Genomic DNA, 15921 nt, shown 5'->3' with positions numbered 1-15921 from the left:
AATGTTGAGAGACTTTTGTGATCCTTTTGAGAGTGTAGCACTGAGGTTTCTCTTTCGGACTGACCCAGTTTGGGCCAATGTTTCTTGACCTATATAATAATAACGCTTGTAACAGCCCCAAACAGCTCCTTGAGAAAGGTAGAATAGAAATTAATTCTGGTATATTCCCCAAGCCACTTCCGAAGCAGGGAAGTCTGTATAAACACCAATAAAAGCAGACTACAAACTCAGTCTGCAACAGCAGCTGTACTTCCCCCCTTTTCTCTGACTCAAGACTGTCCTACCTAAAAATGTTCATATATAGCGCACGTCAAAAGAATGGATTTAATGGTCTAAAGCATCAGCTTTTAAATTATTTAAAATCCCTCGTGTTCTGCTCTTTCCAAACCCTTGATTCATCTCGGCTAGATAAATGGTACTCCCTGCAATTTACTTGCGTATAGGAGGGAGGGGGAATTTTTGAAGAGACTGTTAAAAAGCAAAGTCTTGTTTCTTTGCCTATGCTTAAGAGATCTAAAGATTTTTTTCCCTGTTCACTTGATGATTGCCCTGATTTTTTTTGTGAGTGCCAAACTTCTTCTTGTCCTGACAATCCAGCAGCACACTGTACATTATTAAAGAATCTTTGTGTTTCATTTAAAAGTGACTGCACATCTATTAAAAGTTTAACTCCGTTCTTTTTCCTTTTTTGTGCCATCAAAATCACAGCTGACTTATGACGACCCCGTAGGGTTTTCAAGGCAAGAGGCATTCAGAGATGGTTTGCCATTGCCTGCTTCCATGTCACGACCCTGGGATTCCTTGAAGGTTGCCCATCCTAATACAAATCATGGCTAACCTTGCTGAGCGTCTTTATTTTTCAAGAGGCAGCAAAATTTCACACTCTTTCCTTCATCATCATTGTTTGAACACAAAGCATTATATGAAGTGCTTCATATGCATTATCTGAGTAATTTTACAGCATCCTTGTCAAAACAGGTTAGTGTTATCCTCACACTGCAGAAAGGTAGAGTAGGATGAATCTATGGATGGTTCCACAAAACGAAAAATCCGAGACTTGTGTACTTGCCTCCTCCCTTGTGTGGGGCCAGGGCCATAACTGGGGGTGGGGGAGGAGGGCAGCTGCTATCCCTGTGGCATGCAGAGAGGGTAGCAGAACTGCCTCTCCTACAGGAGGAGTGGGTGGCTGCCCTCCTCGCTTCCCCCCAGCTACACACGAAACTGCCTTATACTGAATCAGACCCTTGGTCCATCAGAGCCAGTATTGTTTACTTAGACCAGCAGTGGCTCTCCAGGGTCTCAGGTAGAGGTCTTTCACATCACCTACTTGCCTAGTCCCTTTAACTGGAGATGCTGGGGATTGAACCTGGGACCTTCTGCATGCCAAGCAGAGGCTCTACCACTGAGCCTGTGTGGGGCTCAGAAATAAACCATTTCCGCTTCTGCAAAAATACTATAGTTCATTTTTACATCCAGACACCAAGCACTGCCTTCCCAACTGGGATTAAAAACCATGGTTTAGAATCCTGGTTGAGATGGAACAGCACAACAAGTCTGCTGAAAGCAATCACCGACCCTCGCGTGTCATTCCCCTAGCGTTCCTCTCTTAGAAACCCTGGAGAACACTTCTTTTTTGTGGGTCAGACTTAACATCAAACTGCAGTTTGCTACAAAAGCAGAACTTATTTGTTTCTAGATAACCCTCAAGAAGATGAGGAGGAATCATGTGAACCTGCCAATCCCCAAGGCTCATTCCCATATTGTGAATCATGTCTGAGAGAAAATGGTTTTCCTTAGATCATTTACAGCACAATCCTAGCAGAGTTACACCCTTTTAAGTCCACATGTCTTCTTAAGATCGCACTGTTATAGACTTCAAGGCAAAGCTGACATCTGAACCAGAGCCAGGAGCTGCTCGGGGCCCAGCCATGGCGGTGGATGCCAGGAGCCACTCTGGGAGTGGAACGGCTCCCAAACACTGCCACCGCTGCAGCTGGCCTCAGAGGTGGGTGGTGGGGCCTGGAACTGTGCCAGACTCAGTGACCAGGGCGGGGGGGGGATATGGGATCTCCCCCATGAGTCTCGCAGGTCCCCTACTTGTATATTCTCATAGTAGAGTTGCCAACCTCCAGGTACTGCTATAAATCTCCACCCGTAAGGTAGGCTGTGGTGAGAAGGCAAGAAAACAGCACTGAAGCTCCAAATGAAAAAACAACCACACACATTCTTAGAGTTTATACACATAAATGTTTATGAACACCTTATACAAAATTTGAGGTCATACACCAAAACAATAGTGGAATATTATAAACAACCTAACTATCTAACTGTATAAAATGACACTGATACAAACATGCTCGTGCGCAAGAACGACAAAACATAAGACAGGCAGCAAAGGATCTTATAGAACACTGCAATACAACTGCACTAAATCCATATCTAGGTCAATATCAAAACAGGTAAGTCCTTCTCTCGGAAATGAATAACTTGCTGTTCGAAGAAATATTCATTGGCTAGCAAAACAATCTGAGAAGATAAGTGCAACGCAGGCGGGAAACTCTTCTTCCAGAATTAAATAGCATTTTCGCTAAGTCACGGCTTCGTCAGCCCTTGCGTTTCACCACCTGTATAATACCATCACTGCATGCAAAATGTCTTCTTACCACTGCATGCCTTCTTACCACAACCTCCAGGTACTAGCTGGAGATCTCCTGCTATTACAACTGATCTCCAGCTGATAGAGATCAGTTCACCTGGAGAAAATGGCTGCTTTGGCAATTGGACTCTATGGCACTGAAGTCCCTCCCCTCCCCAAACCCTGCCCTCCTCACACTCTGCCTCAAAAACCTCCTGCCGGTGGCAAAGAGGGACCTGGCAACCCTATCAAGGCAGTCTTTAAGAAATATGATAAAAGCAACATGTTTACCAAGTCCTTGCAAGTCCCCCATTTATTTCCTCTAATGTGAACAGGTCAGATGGTTAACTGCATTCTCTATATGTGCATTCTCTGTAGTGGCAGACTCCTTGTGGAATGGCCTGCCTGGGGAAGTCAGGAAGAATCCCATACTTCTTGCAGTCCGCAGATTCTATACAACGCAAATGTTCGGGAGGATATTTTTATAAAGGAAATAAAGGCTGTAGTATAATGGAATGGTTCATGAGGGTGCTTTTAAAAAGGGAACAGGACTGTAGTCAGTTCCAATGTTTATTGTATGTATTATAGTTTTCTCAGCTGCATTGTTGTCTACTTTTATAATTTCATTTGCTGCGTTTATGACATATCATGTTTGATATTTAAAAAAACTGTTTCAATTTTTTTTTTTTTACACTGTGTAATTTGCCTGCGTCTCAGCAAGAAAGGTGGGCTAAAAGCAAATAAACAATAGCTGATGGTATTGTGTGTGTAAAGTGCCTTCAAGTTGCAGCCAGCTTATGGCAACCCCTTTTGGGGTTTTCATGGCAAGAGACTAACAGAGGTGGTTTGCCAGTGCCTTCCTCTGCACAGCAACCCTGGTCTTCCTTGGTGGTCTCCCATCCAAATACTAACCAGGGCTGACCGTGCTTAGCTTCTGAGATCTAATGAGATCAGGCTAGCCTGGGCCATCCAGGCCAGGGCAACTGATGGTATTAGCTATCAGTAATTACCCATGCCTTTAGAAAGAGGAATATATGTGGAATCTCTAGCCCTAAAACATTTTAACGGACACCCTGCATTTTGTCTTGTATCCAAGAAAAGTTTCAGCCTCTAACACTTCTGCCTATTTATACTGCAAAAAAGACAGGAGGTTTATGACACTTTAAAGACTAACAACATTTTATTCCAGCATCAGCTTTAGTGGACTAGAAAACATTTAAAGTGTTACAAAACGCTAACGCAGCTATTCTTCTGGGATTAACACCTAGAATACTAAGGATGTCATAGAGCATTCCTAAAAACGATGCAAGTTTTTCTTTGGAGTTCTGTTGGGATTGAACTCAGGTTGTGAGCAGAGCTTTTGACTGCAGTACTGCAGTTTATCACTCTGCGCCACGGGGCTCTACTCCTGGTAGCCCCACCCATAAAATGCCATTCCCCTCAAAGCTCACCTGGCACCTCCATCAATGGCTTTTAGACACCAGGCCAAAGAGTTCTTGTCCACTCAGTCTGTTGACCTTTTTACCCTTTTCTTTCCCTGCTTTAATATTGATTTTATACTAATGGTTTTACTGGTTTTTTTTTTTTTTTTGAAACTGATAGGTTTCATTGCTGTTCTAGGTTGCTTATTTTGTATTGACTTTATCCATACCCTGGCCTTTCTCCTCTATGGGGACGCAATATGGCTTGCATCATTCTCCTCTCCTCCATTTTATCCTCTCAACAACCCTAAGAAATAGCTTAGGTTAGGCTGACTGCCCAAGGTCACCCATCAAGCTTCCATGGCAGAGTAGGGATTTGAACATGCATCTCCCAGGTCCTAGTTTGACGTTCTAACCACTGCACCACCTTGGCTCTCTAAGTATTGAAGTATTTTTATTGTTTTTTATTTGTTTATGCTGTTAGCTATCAAACTAACAGCAGGCAGACTCTGGAATGTACAGGATATGTCTCCCCCCAATAAATAAATAAATATTCATTTATACTGCCCTCTTTCTTAATTGCATTCATTTGACTCTAGGGCACTATCTCCTAACAGCATACGATTGGCTACATAGCTTCAGACACAATCCAAGTAATAGCTTTATTAGGCTGTAAATAACTTGTCTGTGTAGCTTCAGGACATCATTTCATTCACTATGTGATTCCTGATTGGCTGAGATCCCTGATATGACTAATCCAGGCAAAAGAAAGAATGAACAGTTTAGGGGGGAAAAATGGAGGTGAAGCAACCAGTAACGGCTGGGGAAACAATGGAACCAAACAAGGGAAACGTGAATAATCATACCAGCAGCCTGGAGAAATATTTCCACCTGCAGAAGTCTCTATTTCTGATTAAAATATCATTGAATCATAGAGTTGGAAGAGACCACCAGGGTCATCTAGTCCAACCCCCTGCACAATGCAGGAAATTCACAACTACCTCCCCCCACACTCCCAGTGTCCCCTACTCCATGCCCATAAGATGGCCAAGATGCCCTCCCTCTCATGAACTGCCTAAGGTCATAGAAGCAGCTTTGCTGACAGATGGCCATCTAGCCTCTGCTTAAAAACCTCCCAGGAAGGAGAGCTTACCGCCTCCTGAGGAAGCCTGTTCCACTGAGGAACCACTCTAACTGTTAGAAAATGTTTCCTAATGTCTAGGTGGAAACTCTTTTGATTTAATTTCAACCTGTTGGTTCTGGTCTGACCTTCTGGGGCAAGAGAAAGCAACTCGGCACCATCTTCTATATGACCGCCCTTCAAGTACTTGAAGATGGTTATCATATCCTGTTGAGCTTGCACTCCTGGGTTCTACTGGGCATTCTGTACATTGCCATTTGTTCTGCTGGGCTTGCAGAAGTGCCCCCCCCCAACTTGAGTTTTCACTGCAGAGAGTCTCTAGTTTGACATTAGTCCTGTTGAGCTTGCACTGCTACAGTGACTGTGGGTTCTGCTAGGCACTCTGTACATTGCCTTTTGTTCTGTTGGGTTTGCAAAACTGCCCCCCCTTCAGTATCCACTGCAGAGATTCTCTTTTTTTACAATGATTTGGTTGGGCTTGCACTGCCACAGTGGCCCTGGGTTCTGCTGGGCTTCTGCACGTTGCCAGTGGTTCTGCTGGTCTTGCAGAAGTGCCTCCCACCTGGAGTTTCCACTGCAGAGATTCTCTGGTTTGATTTTGGTTCTGTTTGTTTTAACACATTGGCTTGTGGTTGTACTGGGATTACTGGGTTCTGCAATGGTTCTATTGGACTTGTTTTGGTTCTTCCATGGGAGACATTTGACCAGTGATTTCTGCTTGCTGGCATGGTTTTGCCCTGGAAGCAGCTTGGAGGGTTCCCCTCTCATAGGAAATAATTGAGGATGGCTGGGGGCACCCTGTTCAGGGGCCCATAGAATTGAATCTGTTCCTGCAATGTTTCCCCATAGGGAATAATGGACCTGAAAAATTCAGAAACCCGAAAAACCCTGAATCTGAATACCATATTGGTATTGGAATTAAGGAAGATTGGGAATACCAATATTTTTCGGGTCCAGTACACTTGAATCTGAAAAATACATTTTTTTTGCACACCCCTAAACAGTATTTCCAATGTAAATAAAACTGGGGTGACATCAGTTCCCTTTAGAGAACTGCCTTGGGAGAAATCAATGAAAGTGTGAATTGAATGCCTATCAACCTTGTCTTGCTTACCTATGGAGAGGTCAATTTTCTTCTTCTGGTGGATTACAGAACTGTTGTTGCAAATCTAGCCTGAAAATAAGCAGCTTGCTGAGATCCAGGAAGAAGCTGTTTACCGCATGCTGGAATGCATGAGTCTGCCTGAAGCCAAAAGACATATGCTTCAAATCTAACTTGTGAGGAGATGGAATGGTGGATGCTGAGATGGTTGTAGGCGGAACTGCCTTTTTACAGGTATATAGCCAGGCAAGCATAGAAAACACAAAGGGAAACTTGAACAAAGAGTTACTTGTAATTTTTTTTCTTGTCAAACTTGTAAAAGTATGACACTGAAAAGTTCAGCAAAGGCAAAGAACACAACAGGTCTCCTTAGACTAGATTGTATTGTCTCACGTGCTTAACAGTTATTTTTGAGAAATGTTTACAGAAACGATCTACTGAGTCATATTGACAGAGCTACCTTTTTTTACTCTTGCTTTCTTCCATCTGTTCTGATTAGCTCTAGAGGCAGAAAGAGACGTAGGGCAGAAAATTTTCTGGTGCTTTATTTTTCCATGGAAGATTTTCCATTTCTAAAAAGTCACTGTTTTATATACAGCAATGAATAGATGTCAGTGCAGTACTAGGCAAGCCGGGCAGTTTCAAAGTTGTAATTAATATTTTTTTCAGGTGATTATCTCTAGGAATTGAACGAGTTAATACATGTATGTTTCATTAATTTGTAACTGGGCAGGGATGTGGTGTTCAACTAATCATCCAATTTTTTTTTTAAAAAAACACAAAGTTATGAATTCACCTGATTGACCAAGGCTAGAGTTCTTATTTACTGGTCTCCTCACACATGGTGCAAAAGGAAGTTGTAATCACCAGTCTGATACAAAACTAAAATAATAATGCTAGTGATGTTTCCAAGGTTTCTCAGTGACCTCCATGGAAGGCCAGTAAATTTCATTGAGTGGAGAATAATAGAATCATAGAGTTGGAAGGGGCCATGCAGGCCATCTAGTCCAACCCCCTGCTTAATGCAGGATCAGCCTAGAGCATCCCTGACAAGTGCTTGTCCAGCCTCTGCTTAAAGGCTGCCAGTGAGGGGGAGCTCACCACCTCCCTAGGTAGCTGATTCCATGTCTAACAACACTTACTGTAAAATGTTTTAATTTCCAGCTGGTACCTTTCTGCCCGCAATTTAAACCCATTATTGAGAGACCTACCCTCTGCTGCCAACAGGAACAGCTCCCTGCCCTCCTCTAAGTGAAAACCCTTCAAATACTTAAAGAGAGCAATCATGTAACTACCGACCCATCAGTTTGACTTCTATACCAGGAACAGTTTTTGAACAAATCATCGAACAGTCAGTCCTTGAGCATTTAGAAAGGATGGATCTGATTACTAAGAGCCAGCATGGGTTTCTCAAGAACAAGTCATATCAGACTAATCTTATCTCCTTTTTTGACAAAGTTACTACCTTGTTGGATCAGGGCAATGCAGTAGACATAGTTTATCTAGATTTCAGTAAGGCTTTTTATAAGGTTCCGCATAATATTCTTGTTGACATATTGGGAAAATGTGATTGAGATCCTGTTACTGTTAGGTGGATCTGTAATTGGTTGACAGATTGCACCCAAAGAGTGCTTGTTAACGGTTCCTCATCCACTTGGAGAGGAGTGACTAGTGGAGTGCCTCAGGAATCTGTCCTGGGCCCTGTGTTGTTCAATATCTTTATAAATGATTTGGATGAAGGAATAGAGGGGATGCTTATTAAATTTGCAGATGATACTAAATTGGGAGGGGTAGCGAATACAGTTTGGGAGGGGTAGCAAATACAGTAAAAGACAAAGCCAGGATACAGGATGATCTTGACAGGCTGGAGAATTGGGTTAAAACCAATAAAATGCATTTCAACAGGGATAAATGTAAAGTTCTGCATTTGGGTAGGAAAAATCAAATGCATAATTATAGGAGGGGGAGACTTGTCTTAGCAGTAGTGTGTGCGAAAAGAATCTTGGGGTCTTAGTAGACCAAACACTGAACATGAGTCAGCAGTGTGATGCGGTAGCTAAAAAGGCAAATGTGATCTTGGGTTTCATCAACAGAAGTATAGTGTCCAGATCACGCGAAGTGATGGTATTGCTTTGCTCTGGTTAGACCTCACCTAGAGTATTGAGTTCAGTTTTGGGCACCACAATTTAAGAAGGATGTAGACAAGATGGAATGTGTCCAGAGGAGGGCAACAAAGATGGTGAGGGGTCTGGAGACCAAGTCCTATGAGGAAAGGTTAGAGCAGTTCCTCAGTTGAACCGGCTTCCTCGGGAGGTGATAAGCTCTCCTTCCCTGGAGGTTTTTAAGCAGAGGCTAGATGGCCATCTGTCAGCAATGCTGATTCTATGACCTTAGGGAGATGATGAGAGGGAGGGCATCTTTGCCATCTTCTGGGCATGGAGTAGTGGTCACTGGGGGTGTGGGGGGATGTACTTGTGAATTTCCTGCATTGTGCAGGGGGCTGGACTAAATGACCCTTGTGGTCCCTTCCAACTCTATGATTCTATGATTCTATGTCCCCCCTCAACCTCATCTTCTCCAAACTAAACATTCCCAACTCCCTCAGCCATTCCTCATAAGGCTTGGTCTCCAGCAACTACAACCATGGCATCTCATGTACAATTCTTTGGGTATGCTAAAATTGGAGTGTCAACAGTACCTTAGTTTGTTTTCCTTAAAATGCAAACAATGTAGAGGAATTACATACTATATTGTGTTTACATTTTTACAAATACAATTCCAATAAAACTACATGCAGAGCTTTGAACATAATTTTTATAGCACACTTGATTGTTCCCTAATCAAATATTTCAGCTCAAGTATTTGTTGCTATAGGGACCTAATATTAACATGGGGTACTTTTAAAACGCTGTTTATCAGAGGCAAGTAAAAATAAACATGCTAAATCAGATTTAGGGAACTGGAACATTTTCTAATTCAGTTCTTCTGGAAAACCCACATCAATGAAGGCAGGTCCTCCAGACTACTGCTGGTTTTGGTAATTTCAAACAGGTAACTGTTATTGCTTATTTCTATCCCAGTAATTCTTGGTACAATTGAAATCTGTTCTCAACATGCACACTAATCTAACAGAAGCTGAATAATGCTTTCATTTGAGAGTATTACAAACTGCTGTTACATCATGCCCTGAAACTAGTGTTATCAGCTGCTGGGGGAGGGGGTAGGACTGGTATTTTTAATAAAGACATAATGGGATGTTATTTTCCAGGTAATGTTATTCACCCCCATGCCATGAAAAACTTCTACTGTCTATTTCCACCCATTAAGCCTCTGTTAAAGAAACAGGATGTTTTTTCCTCAGTCCTATTGGCAACTCCTACCTAAGGCATCTTTTCCTCTCTTCCTCCCCTTTTAAATGGAGCATCTATCCTGAAAAACACTGCTAGGGAACTTACTCATGGCAACAGTTTTGTTGGGCCTAATAAAGCATATTACAGTACTGTTGCCACTGGGTCATTCTTAACAAGATTAAAATGAAAAACACCATGTCAGACATCAGAATGCTTTAAATTATCTTTTTTCTCACAGAAGATGATTTCCTTATTTTTTAAACTATTCTATAATATAGTAGTTTCAAGACAAGGATATTATCAAAGCCATATGAGAGGGGGAAGAGAAATTATTTCAGAAGTTCTAATATATTCTACAATTATGAGTACTTAAAATCACCCCGGGGAGCCAAGGCAGATATTTTGCAAGGCTTGTTTTCAGTGGAATATATAAAACCTTTAATGGCTTTAATTATCTTTGATGTGGCTTAAAATCCACTCAAAGGCTGCACTAACCTGAGAGAGACTTTGAAATATTTTATATAGGGTGTAGTCTTCATTACTGGAATGGCCTTATTAGAAAATCCAAACATTTGGATGTTGTTCACACAGAATTAATTAAGGAAGAGGACTCATTCTAGATTAAAGACTTAATTTCAAGAACTGGGCAACCCTATAGCAATGCAGGGTGCCAATCTCCAGGTGGGTCCTAGAGATCTCCCATAATTACAACTGATTTCCATACTACAGAAATCAGTTCCCCTAGAGAAAATGGCTGGTTTGAAGGGTGGACTGTATGTCACTACACTCTGTTGAGGTCCCTGCCCTCCACAAATCCCACCCTCCATTTCCAAATCTCCAGGAGTTTCCCAATCTGGAGCCGGCAACCCTATGGATTTGGTACATATACATTAGGCCCAGTTTTGAGCTGAGATAAAGTAGGGTTGCCAGGGGGCAGCCAGCAGCCCCCAGGAGAAATCTGGGGTCAGGGATTGGCATCCCAACATCACTTCCAGTAAAAACCAGAAGCAACATCTTTAGATGCTCCAGCATTTACAAAAACCCCAGGGTTGTCAACTATGGGTTGGGAATCACCTGAAGATTCTGGGGGTGGAGCCAGGTTATCAGACAGTTGTCAGTTACCCACCCATCCCATAAAAAGCAGTAGCACACTTTGTTAGCATTTAACATGGAGGCTTTTGGAGGGTACCATATGAAAAGATTCCTGTGACCTTTTTTCTTCAGATTCACCAGGTCAAATGAGACCTTGAGTGACTGGGATTAGAAACAATTCCATTTGCACTCCTGGCTTGCAAGATGTATGAAGCCAAATATATTTGTGGTTTTACTTCTAGTTAAATCATGCACCTTTCTCTGAACTTTGGCATTTTTGACATTTCCATTGCAGTTTGCAAGTCATATTTTTCCCTTGAGGCCAACTGTTACATGGTAATCACGTTGCAAGCTATGGGTTCCATTGGATACACCCACACAAAGCATTGCTGGTATGAGTAACCTCAAAACTGACTTGCAATGAAGAATTTCATTTGCTAGAAGATGTGAACAGCTCTAAATATTTAGATGTTAAAAATAACTCATGATGGAGGGACATCAGTATGGAATCTTATTTTCTGCCCATCTGTTAGAAACCCTCCAAAAACTATTTTTCACTTTTTGGGGCTTATGCCAGAGTACCATGTGGTAGATTCCATCCTTCATGAATAAGTAGTGCTGGTATTACGCAAAGAATACTGCAGATAACTTCGCAATGATGATGATAAGGTTGATGAAACTAGATCTAATGGGTGGCTATGCTGCATGATCTAGGTTACAGATAACTTTGAGTTCAACAGGTATGGGGGACAGAGTTTTGATTGTTTACACCTACTGTAACTTGCCCAGATTCAATAGGTTTGATTTTTAAAACGTTTTTTTCTCATACCATTCCTCCAATGAACTCAAGGTGGCATACTTGGTTCTTCCATACTCTATCCTCACAAGAACCCTGTGAGGTAGGTTAAGCTCAAAGAAAGAGAAAGATTGGTCCAAGGTCATGATCATTCATGGAAAGCAGGGATCTGAACCCGACTCTCCTGAGGGCCTAACTCTAACTACCGGTCACACTGCCTCTTCAGGGATTATCCGAACAGTTACCCTGGTGATGTAAAATTCAATATGATGTCCCACAGAATTCAACATCAACGGGATATCTAATCTTATTGTGGGAGTCATAATTTAAAAAGAGTTGAATGTCCCTTAACCGTAACTCTCATTTAAACTGTCACACCAGTCTTAATAGATAACTGGTCATTTATTAAGGGGAAAAAATGAAGCAGGGCTGTTAGATGTACATGTTTCCCTAAGGAGAATGAATTTACAGGATTATAACAAGACTGTTAAAATGCGCATATGTCCCACCAGTGCTTTTTCACTGCCCCTGTCTTTGCTAAGCACCTCAGTGTACAAACTTTGTGCCCTCACACTAGCATGAAGTCAAACACAGGGAAAAAGCTCATGTTGAGCTTTTTGTGAAAGGCACTTGAGAACAGGAGGACCGGAATGACAAGCAGAAGGAATCTAGGACACAGCTGACCTACTTTATACCCACATTCAGTCCCAGCCACGTGTCTTTACAGGATTAAATAACTTGATTTTAGTCTTATAAGGGACAACTCCCCCCCAAGCTGTAATGGCACAGGACAAAGCATTGCTTAAAAAAAAAAAAAAAAGTTTCTACGGCAATCAAACCTTCCTCAGTACCTGACAGGTGTGAAAGTAGTTTTGCTCTCCCACTTGTATAAATTCTCCATTTCCTGATTTAATCTAGGACTGGAAATAGAAGTACTACAATATCACTTGAAAAGTCTCGGCACAATTTCAGGCTCAGTTGGAGACGGCAACCCCCTGAAAACTCATGAGCTAGATTCTTAGCTTGAAATTGTTCCAGCTGGAATACCTTCTAGTTTTAAGAGAGCTACTGCATAAATCCAGTTAAGATTGCCGGGCAGCCTGGGAAGAAAGCAGCCACCTCTGTAATTAACCAAATTTGTTAAACTTCTGTAGTTAAAACATGGCCTAGAAGTGACCCGCTATTAAAGTTAGAAAAATTGCATTCCTTACCCCTTCCATAGGCATCCTGGGAAGTGAAGTCAGCCTGTACTGATTGAGTTGCAAACCTCTTGGATCTCCCCTGACTCTCCTGACAGAGGCAGGAGAGCTGAGAACTCCAGATCTTTGGAGCGAGCCAAACTTCATCACGCTTGGTCCAAATCGGATGCCGTCCAGCAAGCGTATTACAAGCAAGTTGGCTGGAAGCTCCTCTATGCTGCAGAGCACCAAGGTCCGGCATTCGGGACATCTCAGCTCCTTGTGCGATTTCAAGATTCTCTGTAGGCAAGGCTTGCAGAAGGTGTGTTGGCATGGGAGCACCTTGGCCGAGACGTCCAGCTTCTCCAAGCACACAGGACACTGTAACAAATCGAATAAAGCCAAGTCTCCCATTTTTCTCCCCCCAGTGGGAAAAAGCTCAAGACTCAGCTACAGCCAGACAACTCCACATGATGTTTCCCAGAACAAAAGAGTTTTTCAGAAACTCCTAAAGGACGATTGCAATTTTCATATCAGAAAACCACCATCCTGTGGGCAGAAAAGAAAAAGAGGGGGGTGGGAACAAAATCACAGATGCCAGCTACTTCAGTTTTATCAAATAAATGCCACCTACATTTCAAAACAATGCCTCACAAGCCAGTTTGTAGTCTTTTCCCTTTCATCATCAAAGTTTGGCACGAGTGACTTGTGAATAAATACCAGGAGGCAGAATTATCGTTGATGGCCAACTTATGTCTGGAGAAAAGTTCCACATACACTGGCACAGATAAATATTGATCATAACAAGAAGACCTCATTAATTCCATTCAAAGCAAAGTAATTACAGCAGTGCGATACATTCTTTTTACATGCTCTGCAGAAAGAGATTTCTATTGCAACAGCCCATTTTAACTTAATGTAATAACAAAAGAGGATTGTGAAAGCAGTAAAGAGACAGAGAAAGAAGGTGTTCTGGCAAAACACATGACCAAACACTTTCTTATCTCCTTTTCTTTAAATAGGCCGGTACACATGATCCCCCCAAACCCACTCGTTGCTTCATCTTAAAAGGCATTCCTCAGTTTCCTGTCATTTCCTCATATTCAAGCCATTTTTGTGTGTGGCAAAAATGACATTGACATACCTGGATGCAAGTCAGCCTCGCTTGACTCCAGAAGAACAGCAATTTTTGCCTCTTGCCTCGTCTTAGCTGCCTCAGTAAACCTCCAGAAGCTTGAGAAATCATTATACCTCCCACAGGATCAAACTAACTCAACCTGTTTAGCACCTCTCACAACTGTACACCAACTGGAAGGGAAACAGATACTTAATTCCAAATTCAAGTCATGGCCTGTGAAAACAGGCACCATCCAACGTTGCACAAAGTGTGTTTGTGTTTGGGTAAAACCTAGCCCTGCTCTCCTTGTCAAAATACTGCTAACTTGAAGACACTTCCTTTTCCCCCTCCACCCCGCCTTGAAAATCCAGCTTTATATGCTTCAAATCATTATCCACTGGACAAGTTTCACTGGGATGAGGAAGGGTCAGAAGCCCCGGGGAGCTAAAGCTTTCTGAGCACTTTCTGCCTTCTGAAGGGAGAGGGAAGAATCGGATGCAGGTTGCTAATTTGCACGAGTACCACTGACCTTGTGTTTGTAACCCCCTTTAAAACGAGTTCGGTTCATGTAATAACAGCTCCTGATCTCGCTTTTCCTTTTCTCTCGCTCTCCCAATTGCAGCCGCACTGAAAACTTTAACTAGGTGCATTACTCACTTAGCTCAACTTAACACGCGCAGACTGCTTAACTCTTTGGTTGCCAAGCTGCTACTCCTACGCAACTTTCTGGCAAGGGAGAATGGCTACATCTGATTATCAATCAGGAGCTTTTTTAAAAATAAAAAAACAAACTTTACTTGAGCTATTTTGGCTTTGAACTAGTGTAAATTAAATCAGTAATGTGGCTCGGTGACTATTTTTCTTCCTGCATGAAGCAGATCCTGTTTTTAGGAACAGAGGAGGAGGAGGTGTGTGAAAGGATTATAGAAAACAAACCCACAGGAGCCTGCGCACAAAGCAAGAGAAAACACCAACTGGAATGAGGAAGGCGTTATTTTTTCTTCCCCCCCCTTTTAAAACGGATTAAAAAGGGCAATTGCAAGTGTGCAGCCTAGTTCTGCGGTAAAGATTGCTTATATAGAACAGCCACAGCTTTAGAAACTGCTCTCTGCAAAGAAGAGAAAATGACAAACTGATATTAACAATCTAAGAAACAAAGACTGTTTCTGATTAGCTTAACATAGGGAAAAGAAAGAAGCATGCTACATCTGAGTGATACTAGCTCTTGTTCCATCCGCAGCATGGCTAATTTTGGACGTTCTCCTTTGGGATATATGTTATATAAGGCGTGCTTTAGGAAAAGCTAGACAGCAGTGGAAATCTTGATATGATGTTTTTAAATTAGAAGCTTTATGTTTTTATTACATTGTCATTGTTAAATTGTCGTTCCACGCCCTGAGCCCGGCCTGGCCGGGAATGAGGGCAGCCTATAAACTTAAATAAATAAATAAAGGGTTATTATTTTATGTATTTATTTTGCCAAGAAATGTATTTATGCTAGCCCTAATGCACAGCTGAGTTTGAACACCAGTGCTTGAGGCAGGACTCTGTTGGGGTTAGAGAGATCCTGGTTCTAAGCTGTGAACCTGCTCCTTAAAGGAGGAGGGCAGCTTCCTCTAGGAAAGGCTGACTTTCCCATCCTTGAGTGGTGTTGTCATCGATCAACAGCCCCTCAGTCTCATGTGGAATCTCTAGATGAAGATTCTGGAGAGGCGAGAAGAAAACTTCTCAATGTAGAGAAATGCCCCCCCCCCCACATACACACTCAAGGATTTACACCATTTTAATTATTGTGACTACTCTTGGTCCACGTATAGGAACCTGGCTATAGACTAGTAGTTGGTAGACTAAGAGGGGGTTGGAGAAAGTAGCCTATAGTTTCCAGCACAGCTCTTGGTTATGCTAATGAATCTGGCTTAAGCGGGACAATGGCTTACTACCGCACACCCTGCAGCCAGGTCAAACCCCAAAGGGGCAGAAACTGATAAGAGCCAAATTACTAGAAAGTAAACTCTATCTTTTGGGGCAGGAAGGTCCAGGTGACCCCAAGTGGAATGGACTCCGCAAGGTAGATTATACATTCTCAGAA

General features: G+C 42.3%; 1 protein-coding gene across 1 annotated transcript in view; it reads right to left on the bottom strand.

Moving 5' to 3' along the window:
* Positions 1-13129, bottom strand: part of SH3RF2 (SH3 domain containing ring finger 2) — a 124074-nt gene extending 110945 nt beyond the window's left edge. The window contains exon 1 of the mRNA XM_056859238.1: positions 12749-13129. Coding sequence (XP_056715216.1) covers positions 12749-13129 — 381 coding nt within the window. The remainder of the gene's footprint in view (positions 1-12748) is intronic.
* Positions 13130-15921: the final 2792 nt, after the last annotated feature.

Source organism: Euleptes europaea, chromosome 1, assembly GCF_029931775.1.
Source record: "Euleptes europaea isolate rEulEur1 chromosome 1, rEulEur1.hap1, whole genome shotgun sequence".
Classification (NCBI taxonomy): Eukaryota; Metazoa; Chordata; class Lepidosauria; order Squamata; family Sphaerodactylidae; genus Euleptes; species Euleptes europaea.
This window is presented reverse-complemented; position numbering and strand designations above follow the sequence as displayed.